Source organism: Scyliorhinus torazame, chromosome 26 (genome assembly GCF_047496885.1).
Source record: "Scyliorhinus torazame isolate Kashiwa2021f chromosome 26, sScyTor2.1, whole genome shotgun sequence".
Classification (NCBI taxonomy): domain Eukaryota; kingdom Metazoa; phylum Chordata; class Chondrichthyes; order Carcharhiniformes; family Scyliorhinidae; genus Scyliorhinus; species Scyliorhinus torazame.
Genome location: NC_092732.1, coordinates 20,297,279 through 20,322,436, shown reverse-complemented (window position 1 = coordinate 20,322,436; position 25,158 = coordinate 20,297,279). Strand labels below are relative to the sequence as shown.

At 47.5% G+C, this 25,158-nt stretch overlaps 1 protein-coding gene across 1 annotated transcript; it reads right to left on the bottom strand.

Annotated features, from left to right (window-relative positions):
* Window positions 1-2,119: 2,119 nt before the first annotated feature.
* LOC140403070 (probable G-protein coupled receptor 139) lies at window positions 2,120-20,907 on the bottom strand. Its single transcript, XM_072490722.1, has 2 exons — window positions 20,660-20,907; window positions 2,120-3,440 (listed from the first exon to the last, which is right to left on the bottom strand). Exons 1-2 carry the CDS (start codon window positions 20,832-20,834, stop codon window positions 2,539-2,541), a joined length of 1,077 nt encoding a protein of 358 aa, XP_072346823.1. The 5' UTR covers window positions 20,835-20,907; the 3' UTR covers window positions 2,120-2,538.
* Window positions 20,908-25,158: the final 4,251 nt, after the last annotated feature.

Here is a 25,158-nt window from a genome sequence, read left to right as displayed (position 1 = left end):
TGTCTGTAAATTCTGTAATTATCATTCTACTTCCCGATTCCATATTGTTGACGTAAATGATGAACATAGAACATAGAACATTGCAGCGCAGTACAGGCCCTTCAGCCCACGATGTTGCGCCGACCTGTGAAACCACTCTAAAGCCCATCTACACTATTCCCTTATCGTCCATCTGTCTATACAATGACCATTTGAATGCCCTTAGTGTTGGCGAGTCCAATACTGTTGCAGGCAGGGCATTCCACACCCTTACTACTCTCTGAATAAAGAACCTACCTCTGACATCTGTCTTATATCTATCTCCCCTCAATTTAAAGCTATGTGCCCTCGTGCTAGACATCACCATCCGAGGAAAAAGGCTCTCACTGTCCACCCTATCCAATCCTCTGATCATCTTGTATGCCTCAATTAAGTAATCTCTTAACCTTCTTCTCTCGAACGAAAACAGCCTCAAGTCCCTCAGCCTTTCTTCATAAGGTCTTCCCTCCATACCAGGCAACAGTCTGTTAAATCTCCTCTGAACTCTTTCCAATGCTCCCACAACCTTCCTAGAATGCGGCGACCAGAATTGCACGCAATACTCAAATGCGGCCGCACCAGAGTTTTGTACAGCTGCAACATGACCTCATGGCCCCGAAATTCAATCCCTCTACCAATAAAAACTAACACACCGTACGCCTTCTTAACAACCTTCTCAACCTGGGTGGCAACTTTCAGGGATCTATGTACATGGGCACCGAGAACTCTCTGCTCATCCACACTGCCAAGAATCTTACCATTAGCCCAGTAGTCTTTCTTCCTGTTATTCCTTCCAAAATGAATCACTTTTCTGCATTAAACTCCAGTTGCTACCTCTCAGCCCAGCGCTGCGGCTTATCTATGTCCCTCTGTAACTTGTAACATCCTTCAGCACTGTCCACAACTCCACCGACTTTAGTGTAATCTGCAAATGTACACACCCATCCTTCTACGCCCTCCTCCAGGTCATTTATAAAAATGACAAACTGCAGTGGCCCCAAAACAGATCCTTGTGGTGCACCACTAGTAACTGGACTCCAGTCTGAACATTTCCCATCAACCACCACCCTTTGTCTTCTTCCAGCTATCCAATTTCTGATCCAAACTGCTAAATCACCCTGAATCCCATGCCTCCGTATTTTCTGCAGTAGCCTACCGCGCTGAACCTTATCAAACGCTTTACTGAAATCCATATACACCACATCAACTGCTTTACCCTCATCCACCTGTTTGGTCACCTTCTCAAAGAACTCAATAAGGTTTGTGAGGCACGACCTACCCTTCACAAAACCGTGTCGACTACCTCTAATCAAATTATTACTTTCCAGGTGATTATACATTCTATCTCTTATAAACCTTTCCAAGATTTTGCCCACAACAGAAGTAAGGCTCTCTGGTCTATTGTTACAGGGGTTGTCTCTACTCCCCGTCTTGAACAAGGGAACATCATTGGCTATCCTCCAGTATTCTGGCACTCTGTCGCTCATTCCCCCATCCCCCATATATCACGGGCACTGTCGGAGAACTATGTCCCTCAACCCCAACCACACACCCTGTTTATAAGGGACATTGTCGGTGAACTGTGTCCCCCCCCCCCCACCCCCCCCCCCCCCAACCCCACACACACACACCATTTATCTGGGTTTTTTATTTTTCTTAAAAGGGAAATTTCTCCAATTCACACATTTGGCTATTTGTATATTTTTAACTACATTATAATATTCTTTGTGTGAGCGGAGTTATTTCTCTTGACATATTTTCCATGCTTTGATCCACTCCTCCTCCTGGACGCCGAGGGTTGCTACAGCTGTCAGTGCATTGCCTGATGTTCCTCTCGGTGTCACCTCTTCGACCTGCACCCCCAACTCGGCCTCTGCTCTTTGGCTGGAACATCCAGGTCCCTGAGGACAAGGTGCGGGCGTGGTGTCTCCGCGGTCCCTCCTCTTCCCTCCACCACCGTTAATTTTAATCATGTGGAGATGCCGGCGTTGGACTGGGGTGGGCACAGTAATAAGTCTTACAACACCAGACTAAAGTCCAAATGGTTTATTTGGAATTACGAACTTTCGGCGTTTAGCTCCTTCATCAGGTGAATCGCCTGAAGTTAGTGATTCCAAATTAACCAGTTGGACTTTAAACTGGTGTTGTAAGACTTCGTGCCGTTAATTTTAAATAAAGAGGAAGAAGCCACTCTTCCGAAATGTGATCATAGTGACTGAAATTCTAAAAAGCACAAACTCCGACCTGGAGATAGTTTTAAAAAACAAAAGAAACACAAAGACACGTCGCCGACGCCGCTTCTACCGTGCGGGCCACGGTTCACGGACAATGCTAACCTGGATACGCAAGATGGTGACCCACCATCTCCCCGGCAATGGAAGATAGTGGTCCACCGTCTCCCCAACAACGCATGATGGCCGCCCACGTTATCCCCTGGCAACCGAAGATGCCCAAAGGCATGCTTAGTGATGTGCAGTGGCCAATGCGAGAAGAGAAATACCGTGTTGGCGGGGTTCCCTCTCAGGATCTAATGAATTGAAGAAATGGAGTGAAGGGGAATTTCAAAACATTCTTCAATTGCTGTCTGAACTGAGTCTGTGTCACGGCGTAAATTGCAGTGTTTGTGCAGCAGCTCAGAAGCTGCAGCATGACGCCCAATTCCATAACAAAATTATGTAAGTGTATAGAATTATACCCGAAATAAAGCATCCGGTACCATATAGAATAAACCATGAACATTGACCACAACAGAATGAAATTGGCTGAGATAATGAACAATAAAATGATGGATTTCCTACGACTCTCCATCTCTGGGTCTCTGGGACGCACCCCACTGCTGTGAGTCCGGAGTCTCCTGCGGGCCCTGCTGCTAACGACAATGTGTCTGACGGTGAAAACATTGAGTAGCAGAATCAGGACAAATGGAACACACGGGGTTAGAATGTTGTGCAGGAAATCGATTGCTCCCCAGACTGGAGAGTAATAAACATAATCTGGCACTAGACAAAACCAGGGAGTGTTCGCCATCCGGTACCCAGTCGAGAACATAAAATACCAGAAAATGTTCTTCAAACAGCTCAGCACAGTCACTATTCCCAGAACCACAGACGTCGTTTTCTTGCTGCAATATTTACTTTTCAGCTTCGGGCAACAAATGGCCACAAATCGATCAAACGTGAAAGTGACGGTGAACCAGACAGAACAGTCAGTGGCTGCAAAAAGCAGGACGGCGTGGATATTACACAAGGGGATGGACCCCAGGAAATCAAATTGTTCCACAAAAACAATGGGAATCTGTCTCAATATCAGGTCCAGAATAATTACCAGTTGATCCGCCATTGCCATGGCCATCAGGTAGCAAGTGACACATTTCGACAGTCCACAATTTCTTTTCTTCAGGATCACAATTGTGATGAGGTTCACTGTGAGGAAAGGGAATAAACAATGGAATTATACATCAGGCGGGGGAATGCATTACCCTTTGATTCAGATAGTGTAAACAAAGGCAAACAAATGCACAGACTCACAGACACAGAAACACAAATACACACACTCACAGACACAAAGACACATATACACACACTCACACAGAGTCACAAATACACACACTTACAGACACAAAGACACATATACACACACTCACACAGAGTCACAAATACACACACTTACACACAAAGACACATATACACACACTCACACAGAGTCACAAATACACACACTCACAGACACAAAGACACATATATACACACTCACACAGAGTCACAAATACACACACTTACAGACACAGAGATATACAAGTACATAATCTCACAGAAACAGATAAACAAATACACACAGACAAACAGAGACACAAATAAACACAATGACAGACACAGTGGGACACAAATACACATGCCCAGACTGAGAACACAAATACACAAACTCACAGAGACACAAATACACACATTCAAAGACACAAATACACACACATACACAGAAACACAAATGTACACGCTCATAGTCACAGAGACACAAATGCACACACATGCACACTGAGACACAAGTGCATACACACATACACAGAGATGAAAAAATACGTATAGTCACAGACATCACAGAGACACACATCCAGTCACACACCCACACACACAAATACAGACACACCCACACCCTGGCAAACATACCCAAATAATATAGGCCCAGACACTGACATACTCACACCCACACACTCAGGCCCACACTCCGACACACTGACATCCACTCACATACACACATGTACAATTACAATGACCTGCGCACACGCAAATACACACAGCAACAGGATGACAGCCACATCAGGCAAACCCAACACATATCCATGCATACCCACGCATTGATATGCAACCTGAACTCACCTTCAAACCCACACAAACCCTCAGACACATACACATCCTCACACACACACTTATCCAACACACACCTACACCAAACTCAGACACACAAACACACACACCCAACCACACACACACACAACCATGGCACCCCCCAACACACACACCCACACCCGGAGATCCAAACACTCAGCCATATAAACAACCACTCACATGCAGCCGCAGGCAAACACGCACATGCACACACACACATTGCCCCACACACCTGCAGACAGACATACACACACAAACAGCGACATACACACCCACACACAACCACACACTCCCCACACACTCACAATCACACGCAACCCATACATTCACCCAATCACACTCACGCACACCGACATGCTCCCATCAACACCTACACATACACATTCATCCACACACCTTCACATCCCCACACACGGGAACAACCACACTGACCCCCACACCCAGCACACATACACACATCCAGTCGTGTGCACACACACAAACATCCACATCTACACAGACACACACACCCACTGACATTCAAATACGCACCCACACGCACACGCCCCGGACGCAAACAGAAACACAACAACAAAACCAAATTCACAAATACGCAGATATACAGGCACACACAACCAAACCCACACTCATCCACCCTCACACCCACAGATGCATCCACGCTCACACTCACCTGCACAAAAAGAGACACAAATATTGACACATCACAAACACACATACCTACACCCACACACCTAGACTTGCACACAGAACACACCAAAACAAATATCCACCGGACACACAAGTTCCCGCACACCCACAAACACATTACTAAACTTACTCTCTCACACACACCACACTGACTACACAAACATGTATCCACAGAGTCAGAGAATCGCCAATGCACACACTAACACACAGACGTACATAACTGCACACAACCACACATATGCATACACCCACACCAAACACACCCACACAGGCACCTACCCACACACACTCACAGGCATCCAAGCACCCGTACCCAAACACACATGCATTCAGACATGATAACAACTACACATACACCTACACATCCATTGAAAAACACACACACACACACACATACATCCACAGCCACATACACACAAAGAACAAAGAAATGTACAGCACAGGAACAAGCCCTTCGGCCCTCCAAGCCCGTGACGACCATGCTGCCCGACTAAACTACAATCTTCTACACTTCCTGGGTCCGTGTCCCTCTATTCCCATCCTATTCATGTATTTGTCAAGATGCCTCTTAAATGTCACTATCGTCCCTGCTTCCACCACCTCCTCCGGTAGCCAGTTCCAGGCACCCACTACCCTCTGTGTAAAAAACTTGCCTCGTACATCTACTCTAAACCTTGCCCCTCTCACCTTAAACCTATGCCCCCTAGTAATTGACCCCTCTACCCCGGGGAAAAGCCTCTGACTATCCACTCTGTCTATGCCCCTCATAATTTTGTAGACTTCTATCAGGTCACCCCTCAACCTCCTTCGTTCCAGTGAGAACAAACCGAGTTTATTCAAACGCTCCTCATAGCTAATGCACTCCATACCAGGCAACATTCTGGTAAATCTCTTCTGCACCCTCTCTAAAGCCTCCACATCTTTCTGGTAGTGTGGCGACCAGAATTGAACACTATACTCCAAGTGTGGCATAACTAAGGTTCTATACAGCTGCAACATGACTTGCCAATTCTTATACTCAATGCCCCGGCCAATGAAGGCAAGCATGCCGTATGCCTTCTTGACTACCATCTCCACCTGTGTTGCCCCTTTCAGTGACCTGTGGACCTGTACTTCTAGATCTCTCTGACTTTCAATACTCTTGAGGGTTTTACCATTCACTGTATATTCCCTACCTGCATTAGACCTTCCAAAATGCATTACCTCACATTTGTCCGGATTAAACTCCATCTGCCATCTCTCCGCCCAAGTCTCCAAACAATCTAAATCCTGCTGTATCATCTGACAGTTCTCATCGCTATCCGCAATTCCACCAACCTTTGTGTGGTCTGCGAACTTACTAATCAGACCAGTTACATTTTCCTCCAAATCATTTCTAGAAACTACAAACAGCAAAGGTCCCAGCACTGATCCCTGTGGATCACCACTGTTCACAGCCCTCCAATTAGAAAAGCATCCTTCCATTGCTACTCTCTGCCTTCTATGATCTAGCCAGTTATGTATCCACCTTTCCCCTGATCCCGTGTGACTTCACCTTTTGTACTAGTCTACCTTGAGGAACCTTGTCAAAGGCCTTACTGAAGTCCAGATCGACAACATCAACTGCCCTACCTGCATCAATCATCTTAGTGACCTCCTCGAAAAACTCTTATCAAGTTAGTGAGAGACGACCTCACCTTCACGAAACCATGCTGCCTCTCACTAATACGTTCATTTGCTTCCAAATGGGAGTAGATCCTGTCTCGAAGAATTCTCTCCAGTAATTTCCCTACCACTGAAGTAAGGCTCATCGGCCTGTAGTTCCCTGGATTATCCTTGCTATCCTTCTTAAACAGAGGAACAACATAGGTTGTACTCCAGTCCTCGGGGACATCAACTGAAGTCAGTGAGGATCCAAAGATTTCTGTCAAGGCCTCAGCAATTTCCTCTCCAGCCACCTTCAGTATTCTGGGGTATATCCCATCAGGCCCTGGGACTTATCTACCGTAATATTTTTTAAGACGCCCAACACCTCGTCTTTTTGGATCTCAATGTGACCCAGGCTATCTACACACCCTTCTCCAGACTCAACATCTATCAATTCATTCTCTTTGGTGAATACTGATGCAAAGTATTCATTTAGTACCTCGCCCATTTCATCTGGCTCCACGCATAGATTCCCTTGCCTATCCTTCAGTGGGCCAACCCTTTCCCTGGCTACCCTCTTGCTTTTTATGTACGTGTAAAAAGCCTTGGGACTTTCCTTAACCCTATTTGCCAATAAATTTTCGTGACCCCCTTCTTGCCCTCCTGACTCCTTGCTTAAGTTACTTCCTACTTTCCTTATATTCCACACAGGCTTCGTCTGTTCCGAGCCTTCTAGCCCTGACAAATGCTTCCTTTTTCTTTTTGACGAGGCCACCAATATCTCTCGTTATCCAAGGTTCCCGAAAATTGCCGTATTTATCCTTCTTCCTCACAGGAACATGCCGGTCCTGAATTCCTTTCAACTGACACTTGAAAGCCTCCCACATGTCAGATGTTGATTTGCCCTCAAACATCCGCCCCCAATCTAGGTTCTTCAGTTCCCGCCTAATATTGTTATAATTAGCCTTCCCCCAATTTAGCACATTCATCCTAGGACCACTCTTATCCTTGTCCACTAGCACTTTAAAACTTACTGACTTGTGGTAACTGTTCCCAAAATGCTCCCCTACTGAAACTTCCACCACCTGGCCAGGCTCATTCCCTAATACCAGGTCCAGTACCTCCCCTTCCCTAGTTGGACTGTCTACATATTGTTTTAAGAAGCCCTCCTGGATGCTCCTGACAAACTCTGCCCCGTTAACGCCCCTGGCACTAAGTGAGACCGAGTCAATATTTGGGAAGTTTAAGTCTCCCATCACCACAACCCTGTTGTTTTTACTCTTTTCCAAAATCTGTCTACCTATCTGCTCCTCTATCTTCCGCTGGCTGTTGGGAGGCCTGTAGTAAACCCCCAACATTGTGACTGCACCCTTCCTATTCCTGATCTCTACCCATATAGCCTCACTGCCCTCTGAGGTGTCCTCCCGTAGTACAGCTGTGATATTCTCCCTAACCAGTAGCGCAACTGCGCCACCCCTTTTACATCCCCCTCTATCCCGCCTGAAACATCTAAATCCTGGAACGTTGAGCTGCCAATCCTGCCCTTCCCTCATCCAGGTCTCTGTAATGGCAACAACATCATAGTTCCAAGTACTATTCCAAGCTCGAAGTTCATCTGCCTTACCCGTAATACTTCTTGCATTAAAACATATGCACTTCAGGCCATAAGACGCTCTGTGTTCAGCAACATCTCCCTGTCTGATCTGCCTCAGAGCCACACTGTCCCTATTCCCTAGTTCTCACTCAATGCTCTCACCTTCTGACCTATTGCTCCCGTGCCCACCCCCTGCCATACTAGTTTAAACCCTCCTGTGTGACACTCGCAAACCTCGCGGCCAGCATATTTATGCCTCTCCAGATTAGATGGAAGCCGTCCTTCTTATATCGGTCACACCTGCCCCGGAAGAGCTCCCAGTGGACCAGATAACGGAAACCCCCCCTCCTACACCAGCTGTTTAGCCACGTGTTTAGCTGCTCTATCTTCCTATTTCTAGCCTCACTGGCACGTGGCACAGGGAGTAATCCCGAAATTACAACCCTAGAGGTCCTGTCTTTTAACTTTCTGCCTAGCTCTCTGAACTCCTGCTGCAGGACCTCATGCCCATTCCTACCTATGTCGTTAATACCAAGATGTACAACGACCTCTGCCTGTTTGCCCTCCCCCTTCAGGATGCTCTCTACCCGTTCGGAGACATCCTGGATCCTGGTACCAGGGAGGCAACATACCATCCTGGAGTCTCTTTCACGTCCACAGAAACGCCTATCTGTGCCCGTGACTATAGAGTCCCCTATTACTATTGCTTTTCTGCGCTTTGACCCACCCTTCTGAACATCAGAGCCAGCAGTGGTGCCACTGCTCTGGCTGCTGCTGGTTTCCCCTGATAGGCTATCCCCCCCCCCCCCCCCCCGACAGTATCCAAAGGGGTATTCCTGTTCGAGAGGGGGACAACCACAGGGGATTCCTGCACTGACTGCCTGCCCTTTCTGGTGGTCACCCATTTCTGTACCTGCACCTTGGGGGTGACCACATTTATATAACTGCGATCTATGATGCTTTCCGCCATGCATTTGGGGACGCTTTCCAATTGCTGCTCCAACCATGCAGTCTGTGAGGAGCTCCAATTGGGTGCACTCTCTGCATATGAAGCCATCCGGGACGCTGGAAGCCTCCCGGACCTGCCACATCTCACAGTCAGAGCACTGCACCCCTCTAACTGACATAGCGTCAATTAATTCGTAAATTAAAATTAAAAGTAAAAAAATAATTTAAATTACTGTTAACTATCTGGATAAATTTATCGTACCCAATTATTTTTTTCAATTAAGTGACAATGTATCGTGGCCAATCCACCGACCCTGCACATCTTTGCGTTGTAGAGACGAATCCCACATGGACACGTGGAGAATGTGCAAACTCCACACGGACAGTGACCCGGGGCCGGGATCGAACCCGGGTCAATGGCGCCGTGAGGTTGTCGCGCTAACCACTGCACCAGGGTGCTACCAAACACATGCATACCCACCCACACATACATACACCCACAAACACCCAGACACTGGCACACACACAGAAACACACACACTCCTACTCTCAGACCCACACACAACCACCTACACACAAACATACATACATTCATCCACACACCTACCCACACACAGACTAAATCACACACTTTCCATATGTGCGTGCGCACATCCACAGCAAAACACGCAGACCCACCATACACAGGACCACACTCCTGACCCACATAACTCGCACACATAACTATATACAGAAACACACACAGATTTACTCATCCACCCACAAAAAACCCACATACCTAGGCCCCTACCAACGCACACTCACCCACGAACACAAACACACGCACACATATCAGCTTCCACCCATAACTACACAGAGACACATTCAACCATACACCAATACTCACATACAAAACCATATGCACACCCACGTGCGCACGTGCACACAACCACATCCATCGGCGCACAAACCCACACGAACAGCGACGCCCAAATCCAGATACACCCATAAACACACACATCCAGAAATGCATCAAAACACGGACTCATACCCAGAAAGGAATCCGCCCCGACATACACCCACTCAGATGCACACAACCCAAACACTGAAACACACACAACAAAACACACACTCTCACACACTTTTAAAAAATATAAATTTATAGTATCGAATGCATTTTATTCCAAATAAGGGACAACTTAGCATGGCAAATCCTTCTCGCCTGCACATCTTTGGGTTGTGGGGATGAAACCCAGGCAAAGACGGGGAGAATGCGCAAACCCCACCCGGACTCTCACACACCCTTACCCACACATGTATACATACAGCCAAACATTCACACACACACACAACCAAACGCACACTCCAACACGCGCACACACAAACACACACCCATAAAGGCAGATGGAAGAAACACGATGGAAGGAATTTGAGGAAGCTCGGCCGCTGCCCGGGTGAAATGAGGAAAAATGCGGAATGCGTGAACAAACATGGCGAGGTGATCGGGAACATGGAGAAGGCGCTGATGAGTCTCACCAGAAGCTGACATTGCCGAGCTGACGGTGGAAAACAGGACGCTGAATGTTAAAGCGGATAACCTCAAAAACCAAACAGGGAGGCAGACATTCAGAGCCGTGGTCTTTCCGGAGGGGTATAGGGACTGATCACAACGCCATATCTTGCCCGAATATTCTGGAAAATGCTGCAGGAGGATAGTCCCGGGTCCCCGCCGGAATTGGGTAGAGCCCAACGGACTCTTTGCGACAATCCCCGACCGAACGAGCTGCCAGGCGCGATGCTAGTGCAGTGCCATAGTTTCCAGGAGAAAGAGCTGCTCCTGGAATGGGTCAAGAATCATCGGGATAGGAGATGGGAAGATAATCTCGTGTGGATATGCCAGGATGTGGGAGGTCAGCAGGTAAGGAAGCGGGCAGCCTTCAACAAGGACAAGGCCGCCTTGTACAGGAAAGGAGATTGGTTCAGCCCGGTGTACCCGGCCAGGCTGCGGGTCAGTGCCAAGTCAGGTTCAGCCTGGTGTACCCGGCCAGGCTGCGGGTCACTGCCAAGTCAGTTTCAGCCCGGTTTACCCGGCCAGGCTGCGGGTCACTGCCAAGTCAGGTTCAGCCCGGTGTACCCGGCCAGGCTGCGGGTCACTGCCAAGTCAGGTTCAGCCCGGTGTACCCGGCCAGGCTGCGGGTCACTGCCAAGTCAGGTTCAGCCCGGTGTACCCGGCCAGGCTGCGGGTCACTGCCAAGTCAGTTTCAGCCTGGTGTACCCGACCATGCTGCGGGTCAGTGCCAAGTCAGGTTCAGCATGGTGTATCCGGCCAGACTGCGGGTCACTGCCAAGTCAGGTTCAGCCTGGTGTACCCGGCCAGATTGCGGGTCAGTGCCAAGTCAGTTTCAGCCCGGTGTCCCCGGCCAGGCTGCGTGTCACTGCCAAGTCAGTTTCAGCCCGGTGTACCCGGCCAGGCTGCGGGTCACTGCCAAGTCAGGATCAGCCTACTAGAACATAGAACATAGAACATAGAACAATACAGCGCAGTACAGGCCCTTCGGCCCACGATGTTGCACCGAAACAAAAGCCATCCAACCTACACTATGCCATTATCATCCATATGTTTATCCAATAAACTTTTAAATGCCCTCAATGTTGGCGAGTTCACCACTGTAGCAGGTAGGGCATTCCACGGCCTCACTACTCTTTGCGTAAAGAACCTACCTCTGACCTCTGTCCTATATCTATTACCCCTTGTTTAAAGTTATGTCCCCTCGTGCCAGCCATATCCATCCGCGGGAGAAGGCTCTCACTGTCCACCCTATCCAACCCCCTGATCATTTTGTATGCCTCTATTAAGTCTCCTCTTAACCTTCTTCTCTCCAACGAAAACAACCTCAAGTCCATCAGCCTTTCCTCATAAGATTTTCCCTCCATACCCGGCAACATCCTGGTAAATCTCCTCTGCACCCGCTCCAAAGCCTCCACGTCCTTCCTATAATGCGGTGACCAGAACTGTACGCAATACTCCAAATGCGGCCGTACCAGATTTCTGTACAGCTGCAACATGACCTCCCGACTCCGGAACTCAATCCCACTACCAATAAAGGCCAACACTCCATAGGCCTTCTTCACAACCCTATCAACCTGGGTGGCAACTTTCAGGGATCTATGTACATGGACACCTAGATCCCTCTGCTCATCCACACTTTCAAGAACTTTACCATTAGCCAAATATTCCGCATTCCTGTTATTCCTTCCAAAGTGAATCACCTCACACTTCTCTACATTAAACTCCATTTGCCACCTCTCGGCCCAGCTCTGCAGCTTATCTATATCCCTCGGTAATCTGCTACATCGTTCCACACTATCGACAACACCATCGACTTTAGTATCGTCTGCAAAGTGCGAAGGCAGGTTCAGCCTGCTGTACACGGCCAGGCTGCGGGTCACTGCAAAGTCAGGTTCAGCCTGCTGTACCCGGGCAGGCTGCGGGTCACTGCCAAGTTAGTTTCAGCCCGGTGTACCCGGCCAGGCTGCGGGTCACTGCCAAGTCAGTTTCAGCCCGGTGTACCCGGCCAGGCTGCGGGTCACTGCCAAGTCAGTTTCAGCCCGGTGTACCCGGCCAGGCTGCGGGTCAGTGCCAAGTCAGGTTGAGCCTGGTGTACCCGGCCAGGCCGCAGGTCACTGCCAAATCAGGTTCAGCCTGGTGTACCCGGCCAGGCTGCTGGTCACTACTAAGTCAGGTTCAGCCCGGTGTACCCGGCCAGGCTGCGGGTCACTGCCAAGTCAGGTTCAGCCCGGTGTACCCGGCCAGGCTGCGGGTCAGTGCCAAGTCAGGTTCAGCCTGGTGTACCCGGCCAGGCTGCGGGTCACTGCCAAGTCAGTTTCAGCCCGGTGTACCCGGCCAGGCTACTGGTCACTACCAAGTCCGGTTCAGCATGCTGTACCCGGCCAGGCCGCGGTTACTGCCAAGTCAGGTTCAGCCCGGTGTACCCGACCAGGCCGCGGTTACTGCCAAGTCAGGTTCAGCCCGGTGTACCCGACCAGGCCGCAGTTACTGCTAGTCAGGGGACAGCTACTTTGATAGACCGAGGGAGGGGGACACCTTCATCAAGAAGCAAGAATTCGGTTTAAATTGATGATGGTTTGTTTGGTCTATATCTGCTGTAGGTTGGGAGAATATTGGGGAATCCGTTATATAATTGTTGTTTTTTTGAGGGTGACATTCTTCTGATCTTTTTCTGTTTTACTTCTATGGGGATCACGGCGGATTTCTGCTTCACGTCTGGTTTGCATATCGGTGGAGTTAACGTCTACGAAATGTGTTTTTTGTGTCTTTTGTCCTCTAGTTGGCGTTTCATTGTTCTATTCCGCTGGTTTTGTGGGGGTATGGGGATATCCTCGGAGCGAACGATAAAGTTAAATTGTGTTTTACTTCTCTATCAGGTGGTGGGATGTGGTGGGGAAGAGGGGAGAAGGGGGAGGAACTGTCCCACTGACATTAGGATTCAGCTGGTGAGCACCAGCGAGGAGGGTGAGGAGCTGCAGGTATTCAAGCAGTCTCAGGTTGTTCGAGCGTCAGACTGATGTTTGACTTGTCTGTGAGACCCTCTCCCAAATCTCACACAAGCCCCCAGACATTAACAGTGAGGACTTTGCAAGGTCCACAGGGCAGGGTTTGCTGTTGTTATTTCTCGATCTGAGGTCGATGCTCGGTGGTCCATCCAGTTTTATGTATTTGTGACCTCCTAGCACCTCGAAACAACTCAGTAAATTTCGCGGCCATTTCAGAGAACAGTTAAGTTTAAACCACATTGCAGTGATTCTGGAGTTACATGTGGATCAGACCAGGTAAAGACGACAGATTTCCCACCCTCAAGGACATTAGTGAACCAGATATAATGGTTTCATGGTCATCGTTAGACTTTAAAAAAATGAATTTAGTGAACCCAATTCATTTTTTCTAATTAAGTAGCAATTTAACGTGGCCAACCCACCCACCTTTCACATCTTTTGGGTTGTGGGGGTGAGTCCCTCACAGACACGCGCAGAATGTGCAACATCCACATGGACAGTGAGCCGGGGCCGGGATCGAACACTGGTTCTCAACTGGAAAGCAACGGTGCTAACCACTGTGTCACCGTGCCGCCCATCAGTAGCCTTTTGATTCCAGACTTTGTTTCTTATTTAATTCAAATTCCACCAATTGCCGTTGTGGGATTGGAACCTGTGTCCCCAGAGAATTGCCCTTTACCACTGGATTACTAGTTCAGTGATAATACCTCTGTGTGCTTGTAACACCCGGACTGGGAGGATAGAACCCCTCCTCCTCTCTCTTTACAGAGCTTCCGCTCTCTGCATCCTCGCCTCGATTTGCTGGTCATGTTACCGATCCAGATACTCTGTAACTACAGTCCCTAATCCTCGCCCATAGCTGTGTCACCAAATTCCCTCTGCCCTCTGAATGTGTCCAATAGCTCACAGCACAACCTCCTGAAACCCATCCGCGCACCTCCACTGACCATCCAATAACAGAAGTAAGTCAAAAGCCCCGCAGCTGCAAATTATTTCTCTGGATCACTTCTAATAACAGGAAAGGGGGGTCCTCATGCTGGTGATCATATGTTCAGCTGAGAGTGTCCAACACAGGTGCTCAGTGGACTGCCACCGACCAAGTTTCCATCACATGTGTCAGAGCTGCTGAAATCTTTGTCCAACATGGAGCCCCGTACGGGAGACTCCTGGAATTGAAGCGACAGGATTTCATGTTTTCTCAACTCTGTCTGACCAGCACCAGTGACTCAATGGACACAAAATCAAAAGAAGGGAGATATACAGTGGAACAGAAATTCACTTCAAACACATTCCTAAAGACAACACGTTGTGGAGATCTGGGGAAATGGAATGTGACAAATTGGAGAGAGAATGGAACCACAAAAATGGGGAAATTAAAACACAGGGTCTGCTAGATTGATTGAAACAGTTTAGTAGGGTGGCACCCTGGCGCAGTGGTTAGCGCTGCAACCTCACGGTGCCATTGACTCGGGTTCGATTCCGGCCCCGGGTCACTGTCCGTGTGGAGTTTGCACATTCTCCACGTGCCTGTGTGGGATTCGTCTCCACAACCCAAAGATGTGCAGGGTCGGTGGATTGGCCACGATACATTGTCAATTAATTGGAAAAAAATAATTAGGTACTATAAATTTATTTTTAAAAAACGCTCATTGATGTCACAGTCAGAAGTTGCCACACATTACGTACCCACGCCGGATACACCACAGCACGATATCTGTCCAACATGGGGAGATGGACAGGCCACATTGGAAGTGATCAGCTGTGTGGCTACACCATTTATGGATCGAGGTTTTCACAGCACAGGGATAAGAGGGGCTGTATCAGCGAAATCTGGTGTCAGGGAGAGATATGGCGTCGGGTTAGAACATAGAACATAGAAAATACAGCACAGAACAGGCCCTTCGGCCCACGAAGTTGTGCCGAACCTTTGTCCTAGATTAATCATAGATTATCATTGAATTTACAGTGCAGAAGGAGGCCATTCGGCCCTTTGAGTCTGCACCGGCTCTTGGAAAGAGCACCCTACCCAAACTCAACACCTTCACCCAACACCAAGGGCAATTTGGACATTAAGGGCAATTTATCATTGGCCAATTCACCTAACCCGCACATCTTTGGATTGTGGGAGGAAACCGGAGCACCCGGAGGAAACCCACGCAGACACGGGGAGGACGTGCAGGCTCCGCACAGTCAGTGCCCCAAGCCGGAATCGAACCTGGGACCCTGGAGCTGTGAAGCAATTGTGCTATCCACAATGCTACCGTGCTGCCCTTGAGAACAAATAAATCTACACTATATCATTTAACCGGTATCCATGTACCTATCCAATAGCTGCTTGAAGGTCCCTAATGTTTCCGACTCAACTACTTCCACAGGCAGTGCATTCCATGCCCCCACTACTCTCTGGGTAAAGAACCTACCTCTGATATCCCTCCTATATCTTCCACCTTTCACCTTAAATTTATGTCTCCTTGTAATGGTTTGTTCCACCCGGGGAAAAAGTCTCTGACTGTCTACTCTATCTATTCCCCTGATCATCTTATAAACCTCTATCAAGTCGCCCCTCATCCTTCTCCGTTCTAATGAGAAAAGGCCCAGCACCCTCAACCTTTCCTCGTAAGACCTACTCTCCATTCCAGGCAACATCCTGGTAAATGTTCTTTGCAACTTTTCCAAAGCTTCCACATCCTTCCTAAAATGAGGCGACCAGAACTGTACACAGTACTCCAAATGTGGCCTCACCAAAGTTTTGTACAGCTGCATCATCACCTCACGGCTCTTAAATTCAATCCCTCTGTTAATGAACGCGAGCACACCATAGGCCTTCTTCACAGCTCTATCCACTTGAGTGGCAACTTTCAAAGATGTATGAACATAGACCCCAAGATCTCTCTGCTCTTCCACATTGCCAAGAACTCTACCATTAACCCTGTATTCCGCATTCATATTTGTCCTTCCAAAATGGACAACCTCACACTTTTCAGGGTTAAACTCCATCTGCCACTTCTCAGCCCAGCTCTGCATCCTATCTATGTCTCTTTGCAGCCGACAACAGCCCTCCTTACTATCCACAACTCCACCAATCTTCGTATCGTCTGCAAATTTACTGACCCACCCTTCAACTCCCTCATCCAAGTCATTAATGAAAATCACAAACAGCAGAGGACCCAGAACTGATCCCTGCGGTACGCCACTGGTAACTGGGATCCAGGCTGAATATTTGCCATCCACCACCACTCTCTGACTTCTATCGGTTAGCCAGTTCGTTATCCAACTGGCCAAATTTCCCACTATCCCATGCCTCCTTACTTTCTGCATAAGCCTACCATGGGGAACTTTATCAAATGCCTGACTAAAATCCATGTACACTACATCCACTGCTTTACCTTCATCCACATGCTTGGTCACCTCCTCAAAGAATTCAATAAGATTTGTAAGGCAAGACCTACCCCTCACAAATCCGTGCTGACTATCCCTAATCAAGCAGTGTCTTTCCAGATGCTCAGAAATCCTATCCTTCAGTACCCTTTCCATTACTTTGCCTACCACCGAAGTAAGACTAACTGGCCTGTAATTCCCAGGGTTATCCCTAGTCCCTTTTTTGAACAGGGGCACGACATTCGCCACTCTCCAATCCCCTGGTACCACCCCTGTTGACAGTGAGGACGAAAAGATCATTGCCAACGGCTCTGCAATTTCATCTCTTGCTTCCCATAGAATCCTTGGATATATCCCGTCAGGCCCGGGGGACTTGTCTATCCTCAAGTTTTTCAAAATGCCCAACACATCTTCCTTCCTATCAAGTATTTCCTTGAGCTTACCAATCTGTTTCACACTGTCCTCTTCAACAATATCGCCCCTCTCATTTGTAAATACAGAAGAAAAGTACTCGTTCAAGACCTCTCCTATCTCTTCAGACTCAATACACAATCTCCCGCTACTGTCCTTGATCGGACCTACCCTCGCTCTAGTCATTCTCATATTTCTCACATATGTGTAAAAGGCCTTGGGGTTTTCCTTGATCCTACCCGCCAAAGATTGTTCATGCCCTCTCTTAGCTCTCCTAATCCCTTTCTTCAGTTCCCTCCTGGCTATCTTGTATCCCTCCAATGCCCTGTCTGAACCTTGTTTCCTCAGCCTTACATAAGTCACCTTTTTCCTCTTAACAAGACATTCAACCTCTCTTGTCAACCATGACGTTAGGGACGGGGAGATTGTGGAGGTTGTGAGTGTATCAGGCGCTGTAAACGGGAACAAGGACAAACATTTCGGGAAATGGACAGAGAGTGAGGCAATCAGGATAAAAGGACATGGAAGTGTTTGATCAGATGAGTTAGAAAAGAAAGGCGATGCCAGTGCTATGGTGATAGCGGTCAAGGAGCACAAGAACGATGGGTGAAGTGGATTTGGTCAGGGATTGGATATGGACAGCAGAGCTTGAGATGAATTTTGGTTCTGCAGCTTTGTAACTGAGACGCTGCTCAGCAGAGAATTCCAATAAGCGATTCTGGAATTCACATTGAGAGCTGCGGTCAGCAAGAGGATGATATTTTGGAGGTGTCTGTCGACAGCATTAATGATGGAATGTATATGGGGTCAGAAATCTGCTCAGGGTTAAAGGGTAAACAGAGGTGGTAATCAGTGTGGACCAGTGTCCTGTACAGGAATGGAGTCAGGGGTAGGCCACAGAGTCTATGAGTGGGACTGAAGTCATTGTACATGTACCGGGGTCTTTCACAAAAAAGAGAGCCATACATGATGAAAACGGGATCATAATTTTATTGGCTGCATATCGGGCCATGGCAACAACTCCACAAGGAGCCAGAGGAGAGACTGAAATATAAAATCACTCAAACGTTTTGCAGAGTGTTGTTGATGTAAAAGCTGGGTACAGAGACTCAACCGTAATCTAAAGAGAGAGCTAAGCCGAGCAAGGAGGGGACATGAGAAGTATTTGGCAGGTAGGATCAAGGAAAACCCAAAAGCTTTCTATAGGTATGTCAGGAATAAAAGAATGACTAGGGTAAGAGTAGGGCCAGTCAAGGACAGGGATGGGAAGTTGTGTGTGGAGTCTGAAGAGATAGGCGAGATACTAAATGACTTTTTTTCGTTAGTATTCACGCAGGAAAAATATAATGTTGTGGAGGAAAATGCTGAGACCCAGGCTATTAGAATAGATGGCATTGAGGTACGTAGGGAAGAGGTGTTGGCAATTCTGGACAGGCTGAAAATAGATAAGTCCCCGGGGCCTGAAGGGATTTATCCTAGGATTCTCTGGGAAGCCAGGGAAGAGATTGCTGGGCTTTTGGCTTTGATTTTTATGTCATCATTGGCTACAGGAATAGTGCCAGAGGACTGGAGGATAGCAAATGTGGTCCCTTTGTTCAAAAAGGGGAGTAGAGACAACCCCGGCAACTATAGACCGGTGAGCCTCACGTCTGTTGTGGGTAACGTCTTGGATGGGATTATAAGAGACAAGATTTATAATCATCTAGATAGGAATAATATGATCAGGGATAGTCAGCATGGCTTTGTGAAGGGTAGGTCATGCCTCACAAATCTTATCGAGTTCTTTGAGAAGGTGACTGAACAGGTAGACGAGGGTAGAGCAGTTGATGTGGTGTATATGGATTTCAGTAAAGCGTTTGATAAGGCTTCCATGGTAGGCTATTGCAGAAAATACGGAGGCTGGGGATTGAAGTTGATTTAGAGATGTGGATCAGAAATTGGCTAGCTGAAAGAAGACAGAGGGTGGTGGTTGATGGGAAATGTTCAGAATGGAGTTCAGTTACAAGTGGCGTACCACAAGGATCTGTTCTGGGGCCGTTGCTGTTTGTCATTTTTATCAATGACCTAGAGGGTGGGTGAGTAAATTTGCAGACGACACTAAAGTCGGTGGTGTTGTAGACACTGCGGAAGGATGTAGCAGGTTACAGAGGGACATAGATAAGCTGCAGAGCTGGGCTGAGAGGTGGCAAATGGAGTTTAATGTAGAGAAGTGCGAGGTGATTCACTTTGGAAGGAATAACAGGAATGCGGAATATTTGGCCAATGGTAAAGTTCTTGGAAGTGTGGATGAGCAGAGGGATCTAGGTGTCCATGTACATAGATCCCTGAAAGTTGCCACCCAGGTTGATAGGGTTGTGAAGAAGGCCTATGGTGTGTTGGCCTTTATTGGTAGAGGGATTGAGTTCCGGAGTCATGGGGTCATGTTGCAGCTGTACAAAACTCTGGTACGGCCGCATTTGGAGTATTGCGTACAGTTCTGGTCACTGCATTATAGGAAGGACGTGGAAGCTTTGGAGCGGGTGCAGAGGAGATTTACCAGGATGTTGCCTAGTATGGAGGGAAAATCTTATGAGGAAAGGCTGATGGACTTGAGATTGTTTTCGTTGGAGAGAAGAAGGTTAAGAGGAGACTTAATAGAGGCATACAAAATGATCAGGGGGTTAGATAGGGTGGACAGTGAGAGCCTCCTCCCGCGGATGGAAATGGCTAGCACGAGGGGACATAGCTTTAAACTGAGGGGTAATAGATATAGGACAGAGGTCAGAGGTAGGTTCTTTACGCAAAGAGTGGTGAGGCCGTGGAATGCCCTACCTGCAACAGTAGTGAACTCGCCAACATTGAGGGCATTTAAAAGTTTATTGGATAAGCATATGGATGATATTGGCATAGTGTAGGTTACATGGCTTTTGTTTCGGTGCAACATCGTGGGCCGAAGGGCCTGTACTGCGCTGTATCGTTCTATGGTCTATGTTCTATCACCAAACAGGGCAGAGCGAAGGACAAGAACAGTGGTGCAGTTAAACCGAGTTTATAGAATTTATAACTGGATAGAGAGACTTACCAGGGACACCAACAATAGCCAGGATCGGATAGTATCCTGCTTGCATAATCTCGAGTGCATAATAAATCCTGGATGTTAAAATATACTGTCCATGATTAAACCAATAAAGTCCATTGGTTAAACGCCGAACCACAGTTGTAACATTCCAATCAATTGATCTCAGATTCTCACCCATTGCTTTAACGCTACGATTGATTGTTGCCAGATTCTGATCTATCGTTTTAATGTTCCAATCGATTGTTTTTAGATGCTGATCCCTCCTCTCGGTCTATCTGAAGCCGCTGATCTCTTTCAGTGCTGGAGTTGATGCTCCCGCTGACAGTGTGTGAAAACACATTGAAAGGAATCGCTTATTATTAGAAGAGGAAAACCCTCCAGTGACAGAATTAAGCTCAATGCAGCTTCACATTAATCACAGTCACGGAACAAACAGTGTCAGTTTAACCCTTTCAATCCAATACTTTTCATATCAGAATAGAGGAGAATACTCTTCCCGTCTAGAAGGGGTGTATGAGAGTCGGTGAAGCCCCTTCCCTAATCCCATAACACAGTAACCCCACCTAACCTTTTAGACACGAAAGGACCATTGATAACCTGTTCATCTTTGGACTGTGGGCAGTCACTGGAACATCTGGTGGAATCCGACACAGGCACGGGGAGAAAGTGCAGACTCCACACAGGCAGTCACAGGAGGCTGGAATTAAAGCCAGTTGCCTGGCACTGTGAGGCAGCACTGCTAACCACTGTGCTACCGTGACTGAAATCGAGGATGTTGTCAACCATTACATTTATTGAACACTCTGTTATGTACAGCACAAACGTAATAGGAAACTTCACATAGAATTATTTCCAAGTGTGAAGTGCAGTCTAACCTTAGCAATAAGAATCACATACATTGATATGTACAGTACAACCTTAGCAAGAAGCGTCACATAGAACTATCTTTAAGTGTGATGGACAGTATAACCTGAGCAAGAAGATTCACATAGAATTATCCCTATGTGTGATGTGCAGTACAAAATATTTCACATAGAACTATCGCTCAGTGCTATGTACAATATAACCTCAGCAAGAAGCTTCAGATGGAACTATCTCCCAGTGTTATAAACACTAACACAGGTGGGAAGTTTCCAGAAAATGGCAGAATCCTTATGAGCATTGACAGGCAGGGTCACCTGGGCGTACAAGTCCACAGGTCACTGAAAGTGGCAATGTAGTTGGAGAACTTAGTCAAGAAAGCATGCGGCATGCTTGCCTTCAGCTGTCGAGGCACTGGGTATAAATATCGGCAAGTCATGCGGCAGCTCTAGAAACCCCCAGTTTGGCCACACTTGGAATAGTGTTCACTTCTGATCGCCACACTGCTGGAAGAATGTGGAGGCTTTGAAGAGGATGCAGAAGAGAGTTAACAGGAAGCTGCCTGGAATGGAGGGTATTATCTATGAGCAGAGGTTGTAGAACCTTGATTTCTTCTCACTTAAGCGATGGAGTTTGAGGGGTGACCTGATAGAAGTCCACATGATTATGAGGGACATGGGCAGAGTGGATAGTCAGAAGCTTTTTCCCCAGGGTGGAAGAGTCAATTAATAAGAGGCATTCGATTAAGATGCGAGGGGCAAAGTTTAGAGACGATGTGCGAGGAAAGTTTTTTACACAGAGGGGAGTGGGTGTCTGAACTCGCTGCCAGAGGAGGTGGTGGAAGCAGGTACATTAATGGCGTTTAAGGGGCATCTTGACAAATACATGAACAGGATGGGAGTAGAGGACTACGGACCCCGGAAGTGTAGAAGGGTCTAGGTTAGACGGGAAGCATGGTGAGCACAGTACCTGGATTGCCAAAGGGCCTGTACTTTTCTTTGTACTTTACATTATGAAGAGATATGAGCAGTTAGGCCGATACTCTCGAGTTTACAAGAATGAGAGGAGAGCTAATTGAGGTTTTCATGAAATGAAAAAATGGACGCGATCCAATCAAACAAAATAGATTGCATTCTGGGTGGGAATAACTATCCTGTCACTTCGATTAGTTTCCAGTCTGGAACTCACTCCCGGTGATCTGTTATTCTACATATAAACCACCCCGAACCCCTCGATTAGATTCCAGTCTGGAACTCACTCGCGGGTATCTGTTATTCTATACATAAACCACACAGAACCCCTCGATTAGATTCCAGTCTGTAACCCACTCTCGGGTATTTTTTATTACATAGAACATAGAAATACAGTGCAAAAGGACGCCACCGAATCTGCAACGACCCACTTAAGTCCTCACTTCCACCCTAGCATCGTAGCCCAATAATACCTCCGAACCTTTTTGGTCATTAAGGGCAATTTACCACGGCCAATCCACTTAAGCTGCACGCCTTCGGACTGTGGGAGGAAACCGGAGCACGGTGAGGAAACGCACGCAGACATTGGGAAAACGTGCAGACTCCGCACACACAGTACCCCAGGGAGGAATCTAACCTGGGACCCTGGCGAATTGAAGCCACAGTTCTAACAACTTGTGCTACCGTGCTGCCCACAAATATTCTGTGGTAAAACCATACAGAACCCCTCGATTACAGTCCAGTCTGGAACTCACTACCGGGCATCTATTATTCTATATATAATCCAAGCATAATAACAACCGCTTATTGTCACAAGTAGGCTTCAATGAAGTTAGTGTGAAAAGCCTGTGGTCGCCACATTCCGGCGCCTGCTAAGGAGGCCGGTACGGGAATTGAACCCACGCTGCTGCCTTTTTCTGCATTACAAGCCAGCTGTTTAGCCTACTGCGCTAAACTAGGCTGCGACTTGCTCTCGGGGCTCTGTTATTCTCGATATAAACCATCCCGAACCCCTCTATTAGATTGCAGTCTGTAACTCACTTCAAGGATCTGTTTTTCCACATAAAAACCATCCCGAATCGCTCGATTAGATTCCAATCTGTAACTCATCTCGGGGATCTGTTATGCCATAAAGAACCTCCCCGAAGCCCTCAATTAGTTTCAAATCTGTAACTCATTCCCGAGCATCTGTTGTATCCCTGAAACCCTCCATTAGATGGAGGTCCGTAATTCACTCTCAGGCATTTGTTATCTCAACCCCTCGATTAGATTCCAGTCAGTTATTCCCTCCCGGGTACCTGCTATTCTATATATAATCCACCCGAACCCCTCGATTAGATTCCAGTCTGCAACTCGCCCTCGGGTATGTGTTACTCTATATATAAACCATCCTGGACCCCTCAATTACATTCAAGTCTGCAACTCACTCCCAGGAATCTGTTATTCTACATATTAGAAAAAGCGCGGGAGCTGCGAGTCAGAGCGGAGATTTTAAAAGATCGTTGCCTAATTTCGGGAGCCGTTCGGAGGTGGAGGAGGAGCAGTCTCTGTCAGGGAGAGAACCTGAGAACATCTAAGACCCTCAGAAGGTAAGAAGGTAAGTCAGTGATTTTTACTCATTTTTACTTTTATACCTTTTTCAATTTGTGTGTGTCGAAGGAAAACTGAAGTGACATCACAGAAAAGCTGTGACCTGAGTGGCTGACTGGGAATCTACAGTAAATCAAAAAAATTAAGCATTGGTAACTAATTAAACATTATAATTTAGAGGGGTATCTAAGCCAGAGATCGGAGAGTACTATATTTAGCTTTCGCATTTATATTAGAAATCTAGTGCTCGGAAATAGTTAACAGTAACTTTAAAAACTTAAAAAAAAAAATTAAAATATTTAAAAAAAAACTTTTAATTTTAATTAATTGACGCAATGTCAGTTAGAGGGGTGCAGTGCTCTGACTGTGAGATGTGGCAGGTCCGGGAGGCTTCCAGCGTCCCGGATGGCTTCATCTGCAGAAAGTGGACCCAACTGGAGCTCTTCACAGACCGCATGGTTCGGTTGGAGCAGCAATTGGATGCACGTAGGAGCATGCAGGTGGCGGAAAGCGTCATAGATCACAGTTATATAAATGTGGTCACACCAAAGGTGCAGGCAGAGAAATGGGTGACCACCAGAAAGGGCAGGCAGTCAGTGCAGGAATCCCCTGTGGTTGTCCCCCTCTCGAACAGGTATACCCCTTTGGATACTGTCCGGGGCGGGAGGATAGCCTATCAGGCGAAAACAGCAGCAGCCAGAGCCGTGGCACCACGGCTGGCTCTGATGTTCAGAAGGGAGGGTCAAAGCGCAGAACAGTAATATGAATAGGGGACTCTATAGTCAGTGGCACAGATAGGTGCTTCTGTGGACGTGAAAGAGACTCCAGGATGGTATGTTGCCTCCCTGGTGCCAGGGTCCAGTATGTCTCCGAACGGGTAGAGGGCATCCTGAAGTGGGAGGGCAAACAGGCAGAGGTCGTTGTACATATTGGTACTAACGACATAGGCAGGAAGGGGCATGAGGTCCTGCAGCAGCATTTCAGGGAGCTAGGCAGAAAGTTAAAAGACAGGACCTCTAGGGTTGTAATCTCGGGATTACTCCCTGTGCCACGTGCCAGTGAGGCTAGAAATAGGAAGAC

What these genes read in the sequence shown, in the direction of transcription:
- LOC140403070 (XM_072490722.1), bottom strand. Translation starts at nt 20,834, where the DNA reads ATGGGTGAGAATCTGAGATCAATTGATTGGAATGTTACAACTGTGGTT. An exon ending in GGCTATTGTTGGTGTCCCTG is followed by an intron (nt 3,441 to 20,659) that starts GTAAGTCTCTCT and finishes CTTTCCTCACAG; the next exon opens with TGAACCTCATCACAATTGTG.